The sequence below is a fragment of the Stenella coeruleoalba genome, assembly GCF_951394435.1.
Source record: "Stenella coeruleoalba genome assembly, chromosome: X".
Lineage (NCBI taxonomy): Eukaryota > Metazoa > Chordata > Mammalia > Artiodactyla > Delphinidae > Stenella > Stenella coeruleoalba.
The window spans coordinates 14390716-14408692 of record NC_137152.1 but is presented as its reverse complement, the minus strand read 5'-3'; the positions used below and the strand labels follow the sequence as shown (position 1 = coordinate 14408692).

At 37.9% G+C, this 17977-nt stretch overlaps 1 protein-coding gene across 9 annotated transcripts in view; it reads left to right on the top strand.

Annotated features, from left to right (window-relative positions):
• Positions 1–12667, top strand: part of SCML2 (Scm polycomb group protein like 2) — a 108860-nt gene extending 96193 nt beyond the window's left edge. For 5 of the 9 annotated variants that reach the window (XM_079910156.1, XM_079910155.1, XM_079910158.1 and 2 more), the window contains exons 12-15: positions 4723–4836; positions 5532–5786; positions 8985–9136; positions 10232–12666. In XM_079910156.1, the coding sequence (XP_079766282.1) occupies positions 4723–4836; positions 5532–5786; positions 8985–9136; positions 10232–10360 (650 nt within the window). In that variant the 3' untranslated portion in view covers positions 10361–12666. Of the gene's footprint in view, positions 1–4722; positions 4837–5531; positions 9137–10231 lie in introns of those variants that run through there. The other 4 variants (XM_079910160.1, XM_079910154.1, XM_079910162.1 and 1 more) reach the window with 4 other exon arrangements.
• Positions 12668–17977: the final 5310 nt, after the last annotated feature.

Here is a 17977-nt window from a genome sequence, read left to right as displayed (position 1 = left end):
AAGTCATTTCTTATTGTATTCATAATTAACTTGAGAATCAAAACCTGAAACGTGTATCATTGTGGGGTCTTTTTGTTTTTTAAAATTTATTTATTTATTTTTGGCAGCGTTGGATCTTCGTTGCTACGCATGGGCTTTCTCTAGTTGTGGGGAGCGGGGGCTACTCTTCGTTGTGGTACGCAGGCTTCTCACTGCGGTGGCTTCTCTTGTTGCGGAGCATGGGCTCTAGACATGCAGGCTTCAGTAGTTGTGGCTTGCGGGCTCCAGAGCGCAGGCTCAGTAGTTGTGGTGCACGGGCTTAGTTTCTCCGTGGCATGTGGGATCTTCCCGGACCAGGACTCGAGCCCGGGTCCCGTGCGTTGGCAGGCGGATTCTTAACCACTGCGCCACCAGGGGAGCCCCCCCAGTCCTCTTTTAAGTACTGTCTGTATGGTATATTTTTTCCCATCCTTGTACTTTCAACCTATTTGTGTGTTTGAATTTAAAGTGTAAGTTTGTAATACAACTTTAAAAAAAACCCATTCTGCCAATCTGATTTTTTACTGGAGTGTTTATTTCATGTACATTTAATTTAATTACTGATAAGGTAGGATTTACATCTACCATTCTGTATGTCTCTCTTTTTTTTCGGGGGGGGGGTAGTCTTTTCCTCCATTACTGCCTTCTTTTGTTTTAAGTAGATGTTTTCTTGTGTACCATTTTATTTTCCTTCTTCTTTTTACTATTTTTTTGAGTTATTTTCTTAGTTAGTTGCCTTGGGGATTACAATTAACATCTTAATTTAAAACAGTCTAGTTTGGATTAATACCAACTTAATTTTAATATTATGCCAAAACTTTGCTCCAGCATAGCTTTGTTTTCTGCCCACTTCTTTGTGCTATTATTGTCATACAAATTATATTTTATACGTTATAAGCTCCCAAATACAGTTTTATAATTATTGCTTTTTTAAAAAAGAAATTTATTTATTTTATTTATTTATTATTTTTGGCTGCGTCAGGTCTTCGTTGCTGCGTGTGGGCTTTCTCTAGTTGTGGCGAGCGGGGGCTATTCTTAGTTGTGGTGCATGGGCTTCTCATTGCAGTGGCTTCTCTTGTTGCAGAGCACGGGCTCTAGGCGCGTGGGCTTCAGTAGTTGTGGCTTGCGGGCTCCAGTAGTTGTGGCTTGCGGGCTCTGGAGCACAGGCTCAGTAGTTGTGCCTTGCAGGCTCTGGAGCACAGGCTCAGTAGTTGTGGCGCACAGGCTTAGCTGCTCCGTGGCATGTGGGATCTTCCTGAACCAGGGCTTGAACCTGTGTGCCCTGCATTGGCAGGTGGATTCTTAACCACTGCGCCACCAGGGAAGTCCTATAATTATTGCTTTATGTAGTTGTCTTTTAAATGAGAAAGGAGAAGAAAAGAGTTATAAACACAAATATATTTACTGGTACTGTTTTTTTTTTTAATGTGGATTTAAGTTATTCTCTATTTTCATTTCAACTTGAAGGAGTCTCTCTAGTATCTCTTATAGGGTAGCTCTCTACAAGTGAGGAATTCTCTCAGTTTTTCTTTATGGAGAATTTCCTATTTTCTCCTTCAGTTTTTAAAGTTTAGTTTTGCTAGATATAGAATTCTTGGTTGACCGTCTTGTTTCAATGCTTTGAATATGTCATCCCACTTCCTTCTAGCCTCTGTAGTTTCTGATGAGAAGTCAGTTGCTAATCTTATTGAGGATCCTTTGTATGTGATGATTTGCTTTTCTCTTGCTGATTTCAAGATTCTCTTTGTCTTTTGCTTTTGGTGGTTTGACTTTTTTCTAGGTGTGGATATCTTTGCATTTATCATAATTGGAGATTCTTGTGCTTTTTGGATTATGCAGATTAATGTTTTGCATTAAAGTTGGGAAGCTTTTAGACATTATTTCTTCAAATAGTCTTTTTGCTCCTTACTCTCTCTGTCCTCTCCTTCCAGGACTCTCCCATTATGTTTATTCTGGCATGCTTGATGGTGTCCCACAGGTCTCTGAAGTCTGTTCATTTTTTCTCTCTCTCTCTCTTTTTTTTCCTGTTCCTCAGACTATATAATCTCAATTGACCTCTTAAAAAATTTGGTGATTCTTTCTTCTGCTAATTCACATCTGCTGTTGAGCCCCTCTAGGGTTTTGTTTTGTTTTTTAAATTTCATTTATTATACTTTTCAAGTCGTGAATTTCTATTTGGTTCTTTTTATAATTTTTATTGCTTTATCGATAGTGTGAGACATTGTTCTTACACTTTGCTTTAGTTCTTTAGACATGATTTTTTTTTAAGTTCTTTAAACATATATAAAATAACTGACTTGATATCTTTGCTTAGTAAGTCCAGTGTCTGGGCTTCCTCAGAGGCAGTTTCTGTTGACTTTTTTTCCCCCTGTGTATGGGTCATACTTTTCTCTTCCTTGCATGTCTCCTAATTTTTTAATTGAAATTTAAAAGTAATATAACGTAGCAACTCTGAAAATTAGGTTCCCTCCCCCTTCGTAGGCTCTGTTGTTGTTGCTGGTGCTGTTTGGATTTTTAGTGACTCTCCTGGACTAATTTAATGACTTTTCCAGGTCTAATTTTGTTATATGTGGCTACTGAAGTCTGTTCACTTAGCTTAGTGGTCAGCTAACGATTGGACAGGGATTTTCTTAAGTGCCTGGAACCAGTATGTCTCCCAGCCTTTGCGAAGGGGTTCATAGTGTGTGTTGGGACTTACCTTGAACATTCCAGGAGGCAGTTTACAAATCTGCTTTGTGCAGAGCTTCAAGGTCAGCAAAAAATGAAAGATTATGGCCTTCTAAAGTCTTCCTGAGCATTCATACAACCATGTACATACATATGGCCTTGTAGATTCCCAGGAATATCTCAGTGCTTTTCAGAGTCCCCTAATGGACATCTCATTCTCCAGTTTTTCCTTTTAAGCTTCTTGGTCAGCATCTTGTCAGCCCCAACTGGTAATACTACCTCTGGAAGCTGCAGTGTTAAACAATTGCCATTGTTGTGGGTTTTTTGGTTTGGTTTTGGTTTGGTTTTTGACTAGTGCTTTGGATAGGGCTGTTACACAGAGCAGGCTCTGATTTAGGTCAAATAAAACAAGCCCAGAGATCAGAGGTTTTCAGTGAGCTGCAAGATTGATCAAATAGTGACACTTCTCTGTGGGTGGAGCTTTTGGAGAGTTCCAAATCCTTTGTGCCCCCTTCAGTGCTAGGCTGGCTGCTGGCTTTCACAGCTACTGTAGTTGCGAAGCTGTTGGTTTGCAAGGCTGCTGCAAAACTGGGGTGAATGGGATTATATTAGGGAAGGTAAAATGCCACAGAATTTGTTGTTCTTTCTGAGATTCAGCCATTTTTCTTGAATAAAATGCTTTTTGGGTTGTTGTAATCCTTTAGTTAACGTCCACAATTTTGAAAAAGTTAATTTTGCCAGCGCTGTCATTATTTTTATGAAGGAGTGGATTTTCTGAAGTCCTTAATCAGTCGTCCTGGAAGTGCTTCTCTATGATGACTTCTGAAGTACTTTGTAAATTGTCTGGCCTTTTCTAGTTATCTCTGCAGGAACAGTTTCATGCCTGAGCTCACTACGATACCCAGAAGCAGAAGTCAAGAATCAGTTTTATGTTTGTATCAACCTCAGATAGTAGACCATATACCAGCTTCATAAACTTTTCATAAAGAATGTATTATAATATTACAAGTAAAAGATAAGTAAAGACTTTTTCTGATCTTCCTATGATTCTGAGGTAAATATCTATAGAAAACTATAGAAACTGTATATTTTAGTACTCTAATTTTCTGTATCATTAAATGGGTATGAAAAAAGTCAATTATTTTTCTTCTTAGAATTTAACTGTCCTAATTGTAGAAATATCTCTCATTCACTGAAGTATGTTTTGCCTGTTAGTTTTGTAGTTGATGATTAAAAATAAAATCAAATGGTGAGAGCTCTCTTAGACTCATTAGTAATCAGTCAGTAAATGGATGGCTAAAGATTGCTCATCAGACGATTTTGAGAGGCATGCCTGGCCCCCAGCCATTTTGAACTAGATGAAGTTTGACTTTGGTACTTTCTCATTGCAGTCTTTCTTCTCTCTGGAGGTCTGTTATCCTACTTTATAGATTTCTATTGCACTTTGTTTTTCCTTTTAGTTGGAGATTAAATCAAAATATTGATCAATAATGTAGTGTAACGTAGTCTTAATGTAGTGTAATTAATAAATTGAAATGTCTTTATTTTCAGGATTATGCCTTAAAGTGTGGTCCTTTAGGAAGAAATGCATTTGGTTGATGATAAGTAACCAGTAGGATTGTTGTAAGTGTACCCCTAGGCCAGGATTGTTGCCTATAAAATGGAGTGTTCATTGTACCCTATCTTCTCTTTAACTTCTCTGAATTCTTAACTTTTCTTGCTCATGGGAGCAATTTTCCCAGGTCTTTTTAGACACATTACAATTGGTTGCCTCACTGTTGGCCTGTGAGAGCTAGAAAGATGTGATGACCCTAGAATAAATGAAGCCTAAACATAGTGCCTTTAACCCTTGAATATAATATCACTGAAATATTTAATAGGATGAAATGAACACATCTTGTTCATAAATAATTGATAAATTATTGATGAAGTTATAGTAGGCAAATGATTTAGAAACAAAAGTGTTTTATGCTGATGATATGAAAACGCTTGAGTATATTAATTAGTTATAACAGATATTTCTTTTTTTGAAAACAGTAAAAGAAGATACAACAGAAAAGAAAAGCACCAAACGACCTTCTCAGGAACCTCTGCCTTATGTTGCTACTCTCTCTCCTAAGCGCCCCAAAACAGAAGTGCATGCCTCTGAAGGTAAATAGTATTTACATGTTGCAAGACTGGGGAGAAAAGTCACTCTTCTATCACTTATATGCTCTTGAGTGTTGATGCTGGAAGTTGGGGAATATATTCCCCCAAATCAGTTTGGCAGTTAGGCTACTACTTTGGCAGCTTTGTTGAGCACTTCATTCCCTTCAGAAGTGCACAGTTGTCATTTCTTCTCAGATTAAAGAAAAACAGTTATAGCCATATTTTCCATTCAGCTTTGTATTGCTAAAAGCTGATAGAAAGAGGAATAGAAAAACCTAGTACATTTCTCCAGTGAAAGTTTTAAGTGCCCAAGGAGTAAGCAAATGTTAGAAACCAACTCTGTGATCATATTGTAACAAAGAGTTGTGAAGAACTGCATTCCTAAAAATAAATGCTTTAGTGAGGTGTTCATAGTTTTGGTGGCAAGACTGTCAAGGGTTAGTTGCCATGAGAAAAATAGGTGATATCATTAGAATCAATTTGAATTTCAGGACAGTGTCCATTACTATAAACACCAAGAAGGGGATGGCCATGTGCTTTGTGTTAGAGGTTTGTGGTTCAGTATAGCATGGCTTAAGTGAACTATTGTTGGCAGTTAGGGGATTTTTGACCTTTTAATAGTATTCGAGCTGTAAGTCTGTTGAAGATAATTGCCTTTGTCTTTTTTCTTATTGCCTTTGTCTTTTTTTTTCTTGTAGAAGAAGTATTATCTTCTGAGGGAAATGGCATGCCCAAAGGGGAAATGCTTTCTGAAGAGTCCAAAAACTCACCACTAAATCCAGCAAGTTCTTTGAATCCTGCCAGCACAAATCCTATAAGCACTCATACTCCGGTCTCCAGTAGTGTTTCTCAAAGTGTGCCATGCACCTCGAGTTCAACACTGGTAGGGACCGAATCACCTCCCAAGAGCAGTCACCATGAAGTTACATTCCAGATGCAGAGGAAAAGTGAAGGTATATTCAAAAACAGTGATTCTCAGCCAGTGTGTTTGTCTTTCCCCTTAAGGTTTCCATGCCCCACAACATCCCCTGAGAGTTTATCGCATTGGAGAAAGTGCCAAAAGTGAGGAGGTCGAGTCCTCCCCTTCACATCATTTTCAGGGCCAAGCTGCTACACATGCTCTAATCCTCATGGCATTACAGAACTATTTCTGGGAATCTGGATCACCAACCATGTTTCTGATGGAGACTTCTCAGTTTAGTGCTTTTCTAACCATTGTAATTTATCATTTCCTTGGGTACTGCCTGGACTCACAACCCTCACATGACTCTGAGGCCTGGAAGGATGCACTCCCTCTTCTTTCTGACGTCCTCTCTTCCTTGTCCCTATTGAGACCTTTCCTGGCCCCAGCCTGTGTGTGGTTCCCAGATCTAGCCTCTGGCATTCTGTTGCTGCAGGCGTTTCCCCATTTTCCACACTCCCAGTCATTCCCTCAGACCCCGCAGGAGAACATGATATGTATAAACAGGACAGCATCCTACTCTTCATTTGGAAAGAGCCAGAGCAGCCTTCCATGTGCAAAGATAGCTACTATCCTGTACCCTTTTAAGGGTTAAGGGTGCTGTGGTGAGAGGAATAAGTGTTTTGTCTTTTGTCACCAGATAGGCATCTAGGCAAGGTTGAGGAGTAAAGGAAGTAGGAATCAACTAACTCCCCTGCCTTTCATAATGGATATTATCTATGGGCAACTGCACTGTACACATGCTGTGATACATTTAATATCGTCACCCCCATCTCCTACTCGGTGTAGATTGTCTCTGGTTTTGGAGTGATTTTTGTAGAGAGACTGAAGATAGATGTTCATTTTATAAAGGGGTCACTGAATTTTTAGATATTTTCACAATATATGAGTTCATGAAGACAGGCCTTCTGATCTCCTAGTGTATATAAGACAGAGCCATTAAGGAGAAGAGCATGACTGGACTTTGATTATTTTTCACATAATTATTTATTTCATGTAATTATTTGAATAACACTAATGTTCATAACTTTCTCTGATTATTTTGAAGATGTGGGCCCAGTTAAATTATTTTCCATGATAGATTAGAAATAGATGAGCTCACAGTTGTTTTATTTTTATTTTTTTAATTTTTTATTTTTTAAAATTTTTAAATAAATTTATTTTATTCATTTTATTTTTAGCTGTGTTGGGTCTTCGTTGCTGCACGCGGGCTTTCTCTGGTTGTGGCGAGTGGGGTTACTCTTTGTTGCAGTGCGCGGGCTTCTCATTGCAGTGGCTTCTCTTGTTGCGGAGCATGGGCTCTAGGCATGTAAGCTCAGTAGTTGTGGCTCACGGGCTCTAGAGCGCAGGCTCAATAGTTGTGGTGCAAGAGCTTAGTTGCTCCGGGGCATGTGGGATCTTCCTGGACCAGGGCTCAAACCCATGTCCCCTGCATTGACAGGCGGATTCTTAACCACTGCGCCACCAGGGAAGCCCGTTTTATTTTTAATATAAAATTATAATTTTATACCAGAAATCATATCTTTACATATAGTTTATTTGTAGTAATCCGTAAAAGTAGTTATATGTTATTCAAAGCATAACTATACCAGATTCTGATGACAGAAACCAAAAATCCCACACAAATATAAGTTAATTTAGAGGTATGGTTAGCCTTGCCAGTAATTTTTTTTTTTTTTTTGCGGTACGCGGGCCTCTCACTGTTGTGGCCTCTCCCGTTGCAGAGCACAGGCTCCGGACGCACAGGCTTAGCGGCCATGGCTCACGGGGCCTAGCCGCTCCGCGGCATGTGGGATCTTCCCGGACCGGGGTACGAACTCGTGTCCCCTGCATTGGCAGGCGGACTGTCAACCACTGTGCCACCAGGGAAGCCTCACCAGTAATTTTTTAAGTATTAAATTGAGTCTGTTTTGAGTTAAAGGAGAAGACTTTTCTGTCTGGATTGTTAGAATGCCTTAGGCATGGCATGGTCTATACCATCATCGTTTTTACTTGGGTTGATACAGCCCAGCAGCATTTCTTGGTAGACCAACATTTTTGTCTCTGACAAGTAGAAAGTAGGATAGATTTTACTAAAGACTTTTTATTTCATATCAAAGTTACGCTATTTAAAAAGAAAATAAGATTTACCATTGTGAGTTCTTTTATCTTCTGTTTTTCTTTGCCCTTTCCCTGGGTGAATACTCAAAATACTCATAAAATGGCCGGAGCCCAGAGGATAGGAAAGAAAAGGTGTACTTTTGGCTAATTCACACATACAAAAATATTAAATTTGTATTGACGGTCCTTGTTTAGAGAAACAAATCCTCCTAGCAAATTACAAAACCCACTTCTCTTATCATACACTAACTTTAGAGAGTCAAGTACTCTGGTTGAGTAAATGAATGCGTGTCTGGACACAAAGAAATTTCAATACAGTGTAGTGAACGGCATAGCTATAACTTTTTGAGGTATGAGCACTTAAATTGTTTCATGTCTTAGTTCTTTTTTAAACATATAAACCTTCAACCAAAATATCTATTACTATGCAGTGAAACTTGAAAGAGGCATTCAGTATAATGTTAAAGTTACTTCTGACCTAGCTAAGCACAAAATAATCTTGTTTTCTTCAAAATTCAGATAAGCATTAAGGCTTGAGAAACAGGAATTTAAAGAGTAAAGTGATGCTAAAAACCATCCATATTGAATACATTAAAGTGAATAAATTTAAGCAACTATCAAACTGTAAATTCTGGGGATTTCCACTGCAATTAGCTAGTAAAATAAACCTAATCTGGAGATATCAAGAGGAGAAAGATTGAGAGAAATTCTTTGAAATATTTAAAGTAAGAAAGCAATAAGTTAGCTTAGATTAGCCTAATTTAACCCAAGTAACAGATCTTTTGCTGTATTTTCCTGTGGCCAAAGTGACCTCGGATTGCTCAGTCTCTTTTATGATCTTTGGAACTGTAAGGTGTCTTCCGAAGCTGCTTTTGTTGTTTGGGGGAGGTCAGGTGGGACATTCTTGAGTAGCCATCCTCAGGTCATCTTTGTCTAGGCTTTCCCTGGATTTTACCTTGGAGTCCTGGGTCCATGCCGGGGTACTTCACACAAGGTTCCAGGAATGAGACAATTACTCCCTACCTAACATCTCTTCTTTCAGGATAATGATCAGGTCAAGTATGATTTGTCTTTTTTCCCCCCATTGAAGCTCCAAGTTATATAGCTGTACCTGACCCCAGTGTCCTGAAACAAGGCTTCTCTAAGGACCCTTCAACCTGGTCTGTGGATGAAGTGATACAGTTTATGAAACATAAAGATCCTCAGATATCAGGCCCCCTCGTCGACCTCTTCATGCAACATGTAATGTATCTTTTGATCCGGTTTTCCTGCCGTAATGACTTTGAATGACCTCTGTGCAGGCCCTTCAGTTGGATACTGATTAGTGTGGATGGTGGGGGAACCCTATCAACTGATTATTCCATATGCGAGAAAGTTTACTTTGCCCAAAGTTAAAGCCTTAAAGGGTGGAGGCTGGATCTGTGCTTTAAATGGGTACCCGGGTACCTAAAATACTACAAGTCTTCAAGTTCTCAAGAGAAGATGATTCGGCATGGCCGCTCTCAGGTTTCTTCTCCTTTCTAACAACAGCTACAAGGATCCTCCTCCCCACCTGCTCCCTGCTCGGCCCGAGGACCGTGAGTAGGAGGGGTGACCACAGCTGTGACAGGGTGTCCTCCTTGTTATGACGCCTGATGAATCCAGTAACTGTAAAAGATTAAGTGCAGCTTTATTTTAAATAGGAACTCATGAAAACCAAATAATATGCTTCCACGACAATAAATTGCTTAATTAAGGAAATAAAGAATTTTAGGAGGATGCCTTGTGTCTGTTAAATAATGTTTATAGTCTTTTCTAACAAATTCATGACCAAATATCTATGTATCCTTTTTGACGTTGTAAGAAAATCAGTAATAAGTTTTCGTATCTAATTAGCTTCACACAACTAACTGAATAGCTTTCAACATAATGACAACACTGTATAGCACATTTACAGTTTGCGTTAATACTGATATACTCATATTCCCAGCCTTTCTAAGAAAGTTAATGACTGTCTGAAATTCATTTCTACAGTTCACAGTTTTCTACTCTTTGTCATAAATACGTGGTATTTTATTCAACATATAGTATTTAAAATCAGAGTTTGATGCTAAGGCCATTTTTCAAAGATACTGGGTTAAATTTCCTTTTTCTTAAAATTTGAAGTGAATTTAGAAATTTTCAAATGATGCTTCACATATAAGTTATATTTTTAATAGTTTTCAGGAAATAAATGCATATTCAGAGAATATATGTTGAGAATGTACAGCTGCTCCCTGTTTTACATGTTCTTATATGTACGTAACGTGACAAAACATGAAATCAGTATTAGTAATTATAATTTCTTTCTCTCTGTAGGAGATTGATGGGAAGGCTCTGCTACTACTCAAAAGTGATGTGATGATGAAGTATATGGGGCTGAAGTTGGGGCCAGCCTTAAAGTTATGTTATTATATTGAAAAACTTAAAGAAGGAAAATATAATTGAAAAAAAATGTGTAAGTTTAGACATAATTTTCAATTGTCTTGATAACTTTTTAATTTAAAAATATTTTTATTCTCGTAGCAGTTTTTGTTCTGTAGACAGTTCCTCTAAAACTACGTTATATCCAGAATTGCAGAACTACATTACAAGTCCAGTCTACTTCTTTAAAACACATTAACATGTTAGTATTAGCATATTCAACTTGGCAGTCCTTTATGTCTTTTTATTATTTTACACTTTACAATTTATTATTTAATTGTACAGTTTACAAATATACTTAATGCAGGAAACAGAGAAACACCATTGATTTTGATTAATGTTTATATATAAAACCAAAACAGCTACATCCCAAAGGGGGGAAAGTATCAGGGACTGACAGGCTCTCTAGTGAAATCCATGAGAAATTTTCCTTAGAAAAGAATTTAAAGATGCAACTGTAGATATCATCTCTTTTTCAAATATTTTATGTCTGTTACTGCAGTGTTCTGTTTGTGTTCTACCAATTTCTGGAAAGGGAATAGCCATATAAATTATTTTCCTTTCGTTATTATTTCTCTGTATGTTGTGTTTGTTCATATTTAAAGAAAAAAAACAAGCTTATAAACTTTCATAAAGTGTTCTTATCAGTTTTTGATAAATTTCAAACAATTGTAAGATAGAATGGTTGTTTTATGCAGGAGATATTATACTACAAGTGTAGTTTGGATGGAGTCTGATTAAAATTTTTCAGTGAAATACCCATTATTTCAAAACTTTACATATTTTCTCTAAGCTTAGACATTTAACTAGGCATTCATTTCTCATATCTCTATATGAGGACACCTGTGCCCAAATTTTTAAAATATATATATTTTATTGTCTGTTTATTCTTCATACAGATACTATACCATATTTATATATTATTCTATACCTGTAGGTATTCAAACAAATCTGTTGTTTTGAATTTAATATGGCACTTTGCACTGCCACAGAGGTAATGGTGAACTATTTATATAGTTGGATGTTTTTATTCTGAAAAATATACGTGCATCATTTGCTATCACTAGTACCTCTCAGCTTAGTCTTCAGGGGATAAGAAACAATCCATAGATTGGTTTCCATACAGGGAAGTTCTCTGTCCTATGCAATGTTGCTAGTTAATTTGCTTAGTTCTGAGCCATTTATTCTGCTAAATTTTGGAAGATGCATTAATTCAGCCTTATCATTTTGGGCTTTATTTTTAAAGTTAGAACTTTCAAGGGGAAATGGTGCTATATGTTTATTGTTAATTAGTTTGTATAAGTTTGGTGTAATGTTAATAAGCTATGAGAATCTGTGCTAAAAGTATTAGCCATTTGTTATAAATGCCAATAAAATGTACACCAGGGGCAAGAATGTACATTTTCTTTTTTAGAAAACCAAATGTACTTTATATGAGAATGCTTCTATTTAAAGGGTGGTTTCATCTATGTTATTCATTTTGTGTTATAAGACAAAATTCTAATTTAAACTTGGTCTTCTCTCAAATTGTTTGTGTGAAGATGCTGTGCCCAGTTAAACAGTCCTCAGGTGTTTGTATAAATACTGTTTTACAGTTTTCAGATTTTAAAATATAATAAAGTTTAATAACCACAGCCATTAATGTCAAAGCCTCAGATTTGATTTTACTTGCTTTCACCACATTATATTAATGTATGAATCAGCTATAGTTGAAAAAGCAGCACTCTAGTAAGTTTGTGGCTTTATATGTCCAAATACTTGGTTTTAACACTTGCCATTCCTAGGAGCAAAGGGCTGATCTTTTGCAGGGGCCTTAAATGAGACCCCAGGGAAGCAGTAAGAAGTTAAATCAATGAGTTTTATCTGTACTCAAGTTAGTTGGCAGTGATGCAAGTGTGCTAGAAAATGCCAGTGCCCCCATATATCTCATCCCACCTGAGTTCATGTATCTGGCTGGCAATTCTAGCTGCTTTTTTACCACTGGGGGCCAGAAGCCATACTGCTACTCAGCCGTCAGCTCTCCCACCATAACTGGTGGAAAAGCCCTAGAGGCTCAGGGTTGTGGTTGAATCACCTTCAAGAGCCGACCCCTCAGCCCACCCGCACCAGGAGCTGCTGCCTTGGAACCCAGAAACTGTTACTGCTGTTAATTGGAGACAACCGGGCCGTAACTGAGGCTCCAGGGATGATGATCTCAAGTAACTGGAATGGAGGTGTCAATTTTCACTATCTGGTTTGTAAATTTTTGTCCAGAGACTGTCATGCAGTGTTAGCGCGGGTTACCTGTGAACTTAATTATCTTTGCTCTAGTTTTCCCCCTCAGTCCATTCTTCAACTTTCTGTAGGCAGCAGGATTCTGCAACTTGAGCTCTAAAGCCCTCTGGGTACATTGAGCATGTGCTTTTCTGTCTTCTGTCTACGTGATTTCTAATTGTTGGAGAGTCTTATGGTACATGGTTCAGAATAGAATTTCCCAGACTTTTAAATTGGTACTCCCTCTGTAAACATGAAAAAACCATGCCCTTCTGTAATATTAGAAATTAAAAATTAAACATCATGACTAGCAACAGTGATTCTGGGAGGAAAAGTGCTGCTTTTTCAAGCTACATAAGGGACTGTACTCACAGTTGGTTGAGTAAATGAAGTATGTTTAAATTTCTGGGGCTGTTTCTACAGTGTGATGTGAGGACTTGCTTATATTTTTAAGCGCTCTGACGTTGATCCAGGGAATGGAGAGAGCTGTTAGGGAGGACATGTAAGCCAGGGCCCACCTTCAGAACACATGGTGGACAGTTTGTGTCTGATCCCTCCTGACGTTTCCCCTGTTTTGTCCAGCATTTTGATGAAATTGAACCTTGAAAGCAGCTCTCCACAATGATCGCATACTAAGACCAAGCTTGTCCACTCTCCCTGCAGTACAAGAGGCAACAGCAAAAAGACTTTATTGTATCATTCAGTCTTTGACATAAGGAAGCAAAATTAAAGGGCAGATACTGGTATAATTAAAAAGGCATTATTGATAGACATTAGATTCAAAGAGAAAATTCACTGTTAAGAATCCATGGAGCTTTCACAAAATTGAGTACATACTAAGCTACATAGAACACTCTGAATCACAGGAAACAAAGTTAGTACAGGCTACAGTCTGGGACATAAAATTCAGAAGTTAATGAGATACTTCTGAAATGCTAACAAGAAAAACAATAAGCACCCCTACCTTTGTAGCCACAGCTTCTTTCCTGAACTTTCTCCTTGAGTTCTAGGCCTGGGTATGTCACTGTCTACTGATGTCTCCACCTGCAAGCCCACAGCATCTCCTCATCACACCTGAATCTTTCCCCACCTTCCTTTGCTGATGTGCCCCTCTCCAGTCCCTGCCTTAACAGCGCCTCACCCACTGATGCATCCGGGCACCTGACAGAGTGCCTGCCAGTGTTGGCCTCAACTCCTCATCGTCCACAGCCCACCGCAGCCCTGACGTCACCTGGTCCCAGGCATCCTACCTCTCACAGCTCTCTCTCGTCTGGGCCCCCCAGTCTGTTGTTTCCCGAGTTTGCTGCCAGATGCCACTTCAGAAATGCTAAGTTTCTTTCCTATGAGCACTTCCAGAGCTGATACTTTTATTATTGTATTCCCAGGATTTAGCATACTATCTCCTACATAATAGATACTTAGATGTTGGTTGACGGAAAAAAACACAAAAGCAAATTTTCTTCTTAAAAACACGGCCGTTTCCAGTACCTCTCTCAGTTTACAAGAAAATCATTTTTATTGATGCTTGTACTTCATTAATGCAGTGTGGCTCCCCGCCACCACCATGGAGCAGCTCAGATGTGTCTGAACAGTAATGGGAGATGGCCGATCCAGAGGACTCTGAGGGCAAAGGCAGTTAGGCCCAGAGATTTGGGGCTTGTTGTAGGAGAACTGAAAAAATCCCTCATCTTTATGAATATACTGAAAGATTTGTCAGAGACACAAACGAAGTGCTTTCAATAAATCTGTTGGTGTTTTGCATGCGCGCGCGTGTGTGTGTGTGTGTTTGTTTAACTAGGATTTGAAGATGTAACTGTGAGCTGTAAACCCTTAAGTTTAACAGAGCTGTCCCATGTCCTACTGACAATTTATATCTTATGTCTGCAAACCAGTTGGCTGGGTGGTTCCATTTTGATTGAGCCAGGCTAATATTTTTCTCTCCTATTTAGGAGCCACCTTTTGCATGCTTTGGAGTTGGAATTTAAAAATATAAATATAGAAGGTCAAAGTTGTGCTCGCTGTTGATAGCTCCTGTAAAACACCTGACTCAATGAGCAAATATTAGCTCTATCAGCTACTTTTAAAAAAAGCTTCATTGTAGTACATTTCAAGTACATGTGAAAATAAGGAGAGTGAAGGGACACCACCCAGCTCCAATAATTATCAGCTCATAACCCATCTTGTTTCATCCACACTCCCACTCACATCTCCTATTTCCATGTTGTTTTGAAGCAAATCTGATAGATCATTTAATGTATAAATAGGTCAGTATGTATATCTAAAAGATAAACTTTTAAAAAAGTGACCATACCATTATCATACTTTAAAAATTAATAATTCATTTCTAACACCATGCTGTAATGAGAGGAACCAGGGCTCCTTGGAGAAATGACCGATTCTAGGACTGGGACGGGGAATATACAAGTTGAGCTTGGAGCATCTTGGAAGTGTCGAAGGATGTGCTCCAAGAAAGCACAACAATGAGGAATGTCAAAGGGACACAGGAGCGAACTGAAAGAGCTTCCAGTGGCCAGGGAGTCTGGAACGGTTTGAGCAACAAAATAAAGCAGTATTGGATTATAACCCAAAGTATAACAAATATCCCTGAGTCCATACTGCTGTAAATCAACGATTGAATCAGTAAATAGGGGAGAAGAGAGAAATCTGTGCAGAAGAATCCCAAATTATGTAGACACTCACCCTCAAGGAGGTGGAGCATTACTCCCCACTCCTTAAGTGTGTGCTGTGCAGAGAAGTATGTGCTTCCTTCCAAAGAGGGCAGTATGGAAAGGGGGGGAAAGAGGAACTCTCCAGGGGAGAGACCTGACAAACACCCTCATCCAGGTGGTCAAGGTCAACATCAACAGCGAGAAGTCCTGTTCATAGTATGTACCCTTGATATGATAGCATGAGAATGGCCCCTTATCGCTGAGGTTTTCCTCCCCAAAACCCACGACACCAGTTTCATCACGAAGAAAATCATCAGACAAATCCCAATTGGGGAACATTCTGCAACATACCTAACCAGTCCTCCTCCAAACTGTGTAGGTCATCAAAAACAAGGAAAGTCTGAGAATCTGTCACAGTCTAGAGGAGCCCAGGGAGACATGATGAGTAAACATAATACGGGATCCTGGAACAGAGAAAGGTGAAAAGGAAATGTGAATACAGTGTAGGCTTTAGTTAATAATAATGTACAAATATTGATTCATTAGTTGTGGTAAATGTACCACAATATAAAATACTAATAATGTATGAAAATGGGTGTGGGTACTGTCTCCACTATCTTAATAACTTTTCTGTAAATTAAAACTGTTCTAAAATTAAAAGTTTATTTAAAAAATTAGCAATTCCCTTCTATCATCCTACATTCATACAGTATTCAAATTCCTAATCATCCCCAATATTTCTTTTTTACCATCTGATATCTCCCTGTAATTGTCTGTTAGAATGCTGTCGAATAGAAATGTAATGCCAGAAGATGGTTGTTGGAGACATTAGTCTGCCATCTTCTCAGTCTGCTGGCTTTCCAAATAAAGTCGTATTCCTTGCCTCAAAAAAAAAGAAAAAAGAAATGTAATGCCAGCAGCATATGTAATTTTAAATTTCCCAATATCCACATAAAGTGTAGAAATAATCAGGTAAAATCAATTTAATAATAGTTTATTTAATCTATGCAAACTATGATCATTTCAACAAGTAATTAATATGAAATTATTAAAGAGATAGTTTACATTCTTTTTGTTTGTGTGCCATCTTTAAAGCCGGATGTGTATTTTGCACTCAGAGCACATCTCATTTCACCCTGGCCCCATTCACGTGCTCAATAGCCAGGTGTGGCCACAGTATTGAAAGATCAAATGTGGGTCTCTAAGTGCCGTCCTGGACCAGTAGCATCAGCTCCATCTGGGAACTTGTTAGAAAGAAACATCAGACATGCTGAATCAGAAACTAGGCGTGGAACCCTGCAATCTGTGTTTTAACAAGCCCTCCAGGTAGTTCTGGTACACTCAAGTTTGAGAAGCGTTGCTGGGTATTAGAAGACAATTTAAATGCTGGTCTGACGCAACCAATGAGTTACTAGAAATAAAAGGATATGTTTCTATCTTCTAGGACAAGAGCCATATGGAATTTAGAGACAGAGAGGATGTTTGTTTGCTTTTCTTAAAAAAAGGTTTATTCTTTTTATGGGGAATTAATAGCTGCCAACAATATCTAATACTATTTATAATGGCAATTTTTAGCTAAGAAGTTCTCCTTCGCTTTGAAATTTTAACTGAATTTTGGTTGAACCTTAAGAAATGTTAACCATAAATGTGTAATAACTGCCCTACTACAAAATTTACAAGTCACATTTCCAATGTTCCTCTTGCCTTGATGAAAATTACTGAAGGTCTTCCTTTATCATCAAAGCTCAAAGACATTTATGCCCTGGTATATGGTAAGTAGATTTGAAAACTTTGTCATCACTTACTAAGTTACACAAGATTCCTGTTCAAGCTGATAGACGAAACATAAACTAGATTTAAAGTACTGTATTAAAAACAAAAACAGAGTTTGCATTTTGGAGTAACTAAAATGTAGAGATCTAACACAAAAAAAGTGAAAAACACATATAAGATTACCATTATGTAATTGTTCTGTTTAGCTCTTTTTACTCTAAGCATATAGTCTTATTTAGAGAATGACTGTTAGCTGGTCAAATTTATGCTTAAGACATCCATACTTAATCAGAGGTTTCAGAGACGATAACACCAATCAAGTATTCTGAATTCTTTTATGTTAAATAGGAACATCTTCTCAATCGTACTCTCAAGTCACATCTCATTTATCTTCCTCCTTAAGAACTGCATAGGCTTGTTTTAAATAGTTTAAACACCTGTAATAAACTACAGTTTGCTAAGAATAGAGGTACTCTGGTTAATGCTGAAAATAGTGTGACCAGAGGAAAAGCAGGCATTATTAAATATGAATGCAGTCCTTACCAACACAAATTGGACCTTTTTTTTTTTAATAAAAAAGCTAGTCCAAAAAGAAGTCTTATTCTGTAAAGGTTTATCGTTTCCAAATCACAGTGAAAGGAACTTGAGTAATTTACCAATTTTGTTTTCTACTATGTGCCTTAAAGATACCTCACTAAAAACTGGTATCTGACACAACAGAATGACATATGCAGAATGTAATATTGTAGTGACAGTACTGAGGTTGACTGTTACAGACATATTGAAAGTCTGAGTATTAAATGGTTACATCCTAATTATATAGAACATTGGTCCAATAACAAAAATAGAGAACAGCCGCTGGAACTTTATCTCATTCAATGTTCAGAGATAACAGGGTTAACCATTCTTTCCATTATTTTCAGCAGATAAGTCCTTTTTTTAATAT